The sequence below is a fragment of the Clytia hemisphaerica genome, unplaced genomic scaffold (assembly GCF_902728285.1).
Source record: "Clytia hemisphaerica strain Z4C2 unplaced genomic scaffold, Clytia hemisphaerica genome assembly, whole genome shotgun sequence".
NCBI lineage: Eukaryota > Metazoa > Cnidaria > Hydrozoa > Leptothecata > Clytiidae > Clytia > Clytia hemisphaerica.
In genome coordinates, this window is record NW_027104378.1 from 1,249,745 (window position 1) to 1,256,652 (window position 6,908).

The window sequence follows — 6,908 nt, forward strand, 5'->3', positions numbered from 1 at the left end:
GAATGAAGTAAACATATCGAATATAATCTGGAAAAAAATTTATGCTGATCACGTGACTCGTGTGTATTTTACAGACCAGAATAGCCGAATTTTCTAAAAAAAATGGCTTTTTTTCACAAAATCACCAAATAACTTTTTGTTTTTTAACTTCAAACTGCATATTAGAGGGTCAAATATGGTTCTTTTATGTTGCTAGTAACACTATACAGCCCTTCAAATGATCATTGAACTAACCAAGCACCCTAGGAGAAATATTTACAAAGATATCAATTTTACAGACCAGAATATCGATTTTTAAGAAATTCATTGAACAATTTAACATAACATGTTGCAAAATGAAAATTGACCTAGTGTACAATAATGTTATGTTATATGTTAATAGTACATGAAATACTTTGACCAAAAGATCAATGCTATCTATCATATGCCTAATGTGTATTTTACAGACCAGAAAAGTCAAATTTTTCAAAAAATAGCGCATTTTCTCAAAAAATCGTCAAATATTCCGATTTCTTCCACTCGAATTTTCTTTTTTGAGAAGGTATTCAGGTTTTCTTGTGATCTTTCGCAACTCACAAAATGTTTGATGAACAAGCCTAAAGACCCAAGAGCAAAATAATCAAAGATATCTATTTTGCAGACCAGAATAGATATTCAGAAAAACCCATATTTTTTCCATGAATTGATGTTTCGGATCGAATGCACTCCTCGTGTACGAATGACTTTTAAGAAATGAAAACAAAAATATAGTATGAAGTAAAGAAAAAAGTTATTTGATTTAGTTAATCAATTCAAGCAGCTTCAAATTTTAATTTTCATCATCTTCTGAATCATAATAATCATCGTATTCATCCATCATTTCCTCATCAACTTCTATCGCTTCAATATTGCCACAATCATTACAAGAGCAAATATCTGTACACTTCAAGTTATTGACTGCACATGAACAACTGTTTTCGTCACATTTCTTCTTACAGTCACAAGATACCAGCTCAAGGATCTAAAAGAGTATAAAAATTTGGGGGAACGTGTCAGATGAGTTAACAACATAGAAAAATAGAATAGTAGACTCTAAGATGATATAAATGTAACTTTTCTCAGATACCTTTTCATATCAAAGATAGTAATGACAATTACCTCATCGGGTGCAGGGTTGCATCTCATCCACTCAATATCGTAAGACCCATCTTCATTCAAAAGCCAACCATTTTCTGTTGGAACGTCTTGTTGCTGCTGTGTGACCAAGCTTTGTCGCCAAATGAAAGCTTGGTAGTTGGCTCTGATGATGTGTAGCTCGAGGACATCGTCACACGGTGGCAGTTTTTCGCAGGACAATTTCCCTCCACTCTGGCAATACATCTTGTATCTAACGTCTTGCAGTGACTTGGTTTGTCTCCAACCGTATAAGTGACAAACAAATTGCTTCAACTGATCTTTAATCTTGTTATCTATATTGATAGTCTTCCCCAGCTGAGAAAAAGCTTCCACGTAGCGTATATCCTTCATCATCAAATTCAATGGTTTGACTTTCCCCTTCCCAGCGAAAGCACTAATGGTGTCACAACCAGTGAAGCTATGGAGGCCGATCAATGACTCCAGGATCAAATCTTTGGAAGCTTCGCATTGGTTCAATGACGCATTTACATTTTCTGCAACGGCTGTGATGTCAATAATTCTTCTGGAATTCTTCACTCCGGTGAGGAAAAATACATTGGCATTAATCATATGTTGCATCCCAAGACAAATTACAAATACATCTGTATCTGGACTTGAGATGAGAACTTGTTCAGACGTTTCACTTGCATGCTTAGCGTGCAAAACCATACGGGTGTCTGCTTCTTCGTGGTTACTGGTGAGCTCTTCTACTAATGAACATGAGTGGAACATTCCAAGCATAATGAAAACATCTTTAAACTTACGTGGTTCTTTCCATTTGATCTCGACAGCCTTTGAGTAAATTGCTTGATCAAATACACAAACCATATTTTGTAGGTTCAGTCCATCGATGATTTTTAATGCACGATCCATAACCTTAGAAACAAAGAAAATTTAAATAAGCGATGAGCAATTTATTATCTTGAATGATAAACATCAAACCTTTTGAATATGCTAGTTTATAGTTAGCTGTAGTCACAAGTATAATCTCATGTAAAAAAATTACCTGATAGATAGTTGAGATTTGAGTGGCAGGTGCATCAATACAATCAAGGTATGTGATGTTGGATTTCAAGGTTGGTATCTTGTTGCAAATAGAAATCTGAAAACCAGTCCAGCTTGGTACAATGTAAGGTACGCTATCATTGTGACGCATCAAACACCAAAGGAAATGACGTTGATTTACGTCGTCAATCAAAAGTGCACTCTCTTCATTTTCAACGAACTCTGCTGTTGGCGGACCAATACGTTTGGTTTTGACATACTCAACGCTGGGGGTTTCTTGATTTGCCTTGAATGATCTTCGTCCACGTTTTGTTTTTGGGTCTGATTTTCGTCTCGCAACGTCTGTAAACGAACCTTGGCTCTTTTGAATGATGAGGTTGTTGACTTTGTGAGTGGTTCCATAACCTACAATATTTGAAATAGAGATGAAAAACTTATTAATTTGAAAAAAACGAATTTAGATTTACAATTTTGATTTGCAAAGTTAAACATAGCAAAAATAACGCATGATTCTAAGAAACAAGAAATGTTACCTGATAGTGTCTCTTCATTTCTATCAATGTTATCGGCAACATATATAGCGAACAAGACTTTGGCGAGAGTTTCGGGTAGAATAACATCAGCAAATGCTTGTTGATCGGCTATCTTGTATGCATTTTCGGTTAACATTTCTGACAGAGTAGAGTATGATACACCATGACCCAAACGATTGAGAATTGTGATGATTTCAACGTTGTTGGTCAGTGATCTTACCACACATTGCAGTAACAGACTTTTCGGAGTCTTTACTCTTCCGGCAGTTACTGTGTATATCAAATCTTGTGCAATTGAATGCTGATATCTTGAACTTTGGTTGCTTGCATCTTCAGGAGATTTATTCCCAAATAATTGGAGTAAAAACCTTCCCAATTGGTTTGGAATTTTAAACGCATCTGGTTCGAGGTCTTCAGGTTCTGGAGGCCAAGGTATGTCATCCTTTAAATTGTTGATCTCCATTCTGATTATCTGGGCAGCATTTATGATAACTTGATTGTCGTCTTGAGTTTTATAAAGTTCCTTAAATATTTGTTCATTTGTTATATTAGAAGGATATAGAAAAGGTTTATTTGAAGCGTTTACAAATGTTATCTTTTCTCCGAAAGTTTTTTCAATGTTCCTTCGCAGATTCTTCTTCGTTGGATTGTTAATGGTGATGCCTCGAACCCTAAGGTATTCAGAAATCAAAATTGTTAGGTCATGCATTTTAAGGATTGTTTGTTTGTAGATCATGTCATGACATTTTTCTATTACAAGATGAAATGCTTCAAGCTCGATTTTTTTGTAAGATTCCATCGGTTTTTGAACAGTCTCCGGACGTGTGTAATCTTGATAACAGGAAAGGTGGTACTTTCCAAGGGCAGAATAAAGGTTACGCGTTGCTAATAATGATAACATTTGAAAGTCATTTTTTTCTGTGGCAACTTTTTGGAGAGTTGGTACAGTTGACGGCATTTGACAAGTGGTGAGTGGTTCAAGTTTTCGTTTGACATACCTATCTTTGTTGTTACAGATGATGCACAATTCTGGAAGGAGTGTATTGGATGTTGTTGACGTTGAAGATGGTAGTTTAAAAGAACTCCTTAACTGTGGTGCTGATGTTTGGTAATCTTCACATGAGTTCAATAACGATTGTACGGATTCTTGCTTTTGTTGTTCCTTTTCCTTCTGAAGACTTGAACGTTTTTTGATGTTTTGGAGCGTTGATTTAAGCGTAAACATTTGTTGACATTCTCTGTGATAGCTTACGTTAGGAGGTACATTCGTTTCATGAGTTGCAGCCAATTCCAAGACAGGTTTGTAGGATCGAATTTTAGCAGCTTCGACTATTTTCTTCCACGTCTCCTCTTTTTTTTAATTTGTCAAGGTACTCTTTGATTTCTTACAGTGAATCAAGCATCCACCCTATAATATATAATTAGTAGAACGCAGGTCAGATAGCAATTACTAAATTATAATTATTCAAACAGGAATTACTACATCACTTACAGACAATGGAATAAATTTCTAATTAAAGCTATTTACCATGTTTGAAATTGTGTCTTTTTTAATTGGTGGCCCACATTCTGCGTCTTCATCTTGGCTACTTGGTACATAATTGGGATCATCATTTTCATCATTAACTTTGTTTTCTTGACTTCTCTTTCTTTTTCTACTTTTCATTTTATTTAGTAATTCCTCTGTATAAACGACAAGTAAATTTTCTAGTTTAGAATAATGCAAAAAATCACTTATATATGTAATCTAAAACACTTCACTTTAAATTATAAATCACTTCTTCCATCTCTCATAACGAAATGGTAAGAACATTAAGAAAAATCGATAGCATACGATATGTTTTAATAAGAGCAGATAAATAGTTTCAGCTTTGAAATCAATAATTAAATAAACCCTCGGGAGATCAAATAGAAATTAAAAAAGATATCAAAAGACATCCAGATAAAAGGAAAGTGAATGTAATATAGTTGGCAGTTTAACTTTACAAAACATGACGACTACATACAGTGTTAGAGCCTATTATAAAAAAATAATAATTCAATGATATTCTGGTCTGTAAAATACACACTAATCCCCGCACTAATCACATGACAGAAAGACACTATTACCTAATAGAAGTCTCTTCTGTACCAAGTATATTACTATATATCATACAACTTAATTATAACGTAGCATTTTTCTTCTTGCATTATTTCAGATTTTCAATGAATTTCTCAACAATCTCTATCTATTCTGGTCTGCAAAATAGATATCTTTGATTATTTTGCTCTTGGGTCTTTAGGCTTGTTCATCAAACATTTTGTGAGTTGCGAAAGATCACAAGAAAACCTGAATACCTTCTCAAAAAAGAAAATTCGAGTGGAAGAAATCGGAATATTTGACGATTTTTTGAGAAAATGCGCTATTTTTTGAAAATTTTGACTTTTCTGGTCTGTAAAATACACATTAGGCATATGATAGATAGCATTGATCTTTTGGTCAAAGTATTTCATGTACTATTAACATATAACATAACATTATTGTACACTAGGTCAATTTTCATTTTGCAACATGTTATGTTAAATTGTTCAATGAATTTCTTAAAAATCGATATTCTGGTCTGTAAAATTGATATCTTTGTAAATATTTCTCCTAGGGTGCTTGGTTAGTTCAATGATCATTTGAAGGGCTGTATAGTGTTACTAGCAACATAAAAGAACCATATTTGACCCTCTAATATGCAGTTTGAAGTTAAAAAACAAAAAGTTATTTGGTGATTTTGTGAAAAAAAGCCATTTTTTTTAGAAAATTCGGCTATTCTGGTCTGTAAAATACACACGAGTCACGTGATCAGCATAAATTTTTTTCCAGATTATATTCGATATGTTTACTTCATTCCTGCAAATTTTCAAAGTCATATCTTATGTATTTGTCGAGATATAATCGTTTTTTTCAGGCCATACCCCCTTTAAAAAATTCATTTTTGAGGGTCCAACTGCTTTTACCTAGGGACCCCTAAATCTTGGTACCGACACTTAGAAAAGGTCTACCATCATTTTTCTGACTCTCCAATACCTAACCTTTCGAATGGTATATAACACAACTTCTCCCTTTTTTGATACCCATTTAGCCCCTATCTCATGGACTATAAAGCCATTATAACCAACCATCAATCTTCGTCCAATTTCAATCGACATATCCATTCCAATGATCATTCTTTAATTTTTTTTTTTATTTTTTATTTTTTGCTTTATTAAATATTTCCCGTTTTCCAAAAGGGAAATATTTATTAAAACGGGCTTTCTCCATCATAATTTCCCGTGTCAAAACGCCTTCCGTACGCCCTGACTGACGCCCGTTTTTAATTTCACAGCGAAAAATGCACCCAGTGAAGTGTAAGTAATGTATCATGATTCGAGTCGACTGATAAACTATATATATAATATATGTTACAAGTTCCTTACGGATTCTCAAGCCCGGTTATAATAAAACTATTACATGTTAGTAGCAGACCCGACTGACAATTGTTGTGTAGCAGGTTGAAACATGAGTTTTTGCTAGAAAGATGCTGTTTGTTTTCACCAAGTTAAATCTTTAAAATAAATCAAACTGTGTGGGTTTCTTTACTTCCAAACAACCTACCAATAGTTTTGGAACACTCCGTGGAAGGAAGATGGCTGTTCTTGTGGATTGACTTTCTGGTTACCCCATATAAACACGATGTGACATGAAAGTGAAGAGACATGATTTGTTGGTTATTGTTTGATTTCTTGACTTGTATATCTCATGGCAAATGGGATAGCAATTGACTTTTCATGTATTGATTGGCTCTACATATGATACCTCTAACTTTGAACACCTCCAGAATGTTGAAAAAAGCATTTTATGAGATAAGTTTCGATTGTAATTTTCATGGAAATTTTTAAGCGACAGATTTGACTTGGCGTCAGTTTTGTTTGGTTGATAAATCTTTAGCTTCACCATGACCGTGGGATGATTTTCAATAAACTTTTGTTGTTATACACAGTCACTCTTACACATGATGACTCCAGCCATGATTGGTATCAGACAGTCAGAATGTTGGAAATAAAACATTTTACGAGAAATTGTTGATAGAAATTATATTGACTTATTTTTACAATTTTGGTGGTGTGGGTTTTGTTGGTTGATAATGTTTACACCGTGGGATCCTGTTACGGTATATTGATTGTTGTTTGTTGGAATACACCGTTTAA

General features: G+C 34.1%; 1 protein-coding gene across 1 annotated transcript; it reads right to left on the reverse strand.

The window, feature by feature from the left end:
• Positions 1–475: 475 nt before the first annotated feature.
• LOC136819075 (uncharacterized) lies at positions 476–4,372 on the reverse strand. The gene is made up of 5 exons (XM_067075244.1): positions 4,222–4,372; positions 2,694–4,101; positions 2,162–2,565; positions 1,138–2,031; positions 476–1,000 (listed from the first exon to the last, which is right to left on the reverse strand). Exons 2-5 carry the CDS (start codon positions 3,916–3,918, stop codon positions 809–811), a joined length of 2,715 nt encoding a protein of 904 aa, XP_066931345.1. The 5' UTR covers positions 3,919–4,101; positions 4,222–4,372; the 3' UTR covers positions 476–808.
• Positions 4,373–6,908: the final 2,536 nt, after the last annotated feature.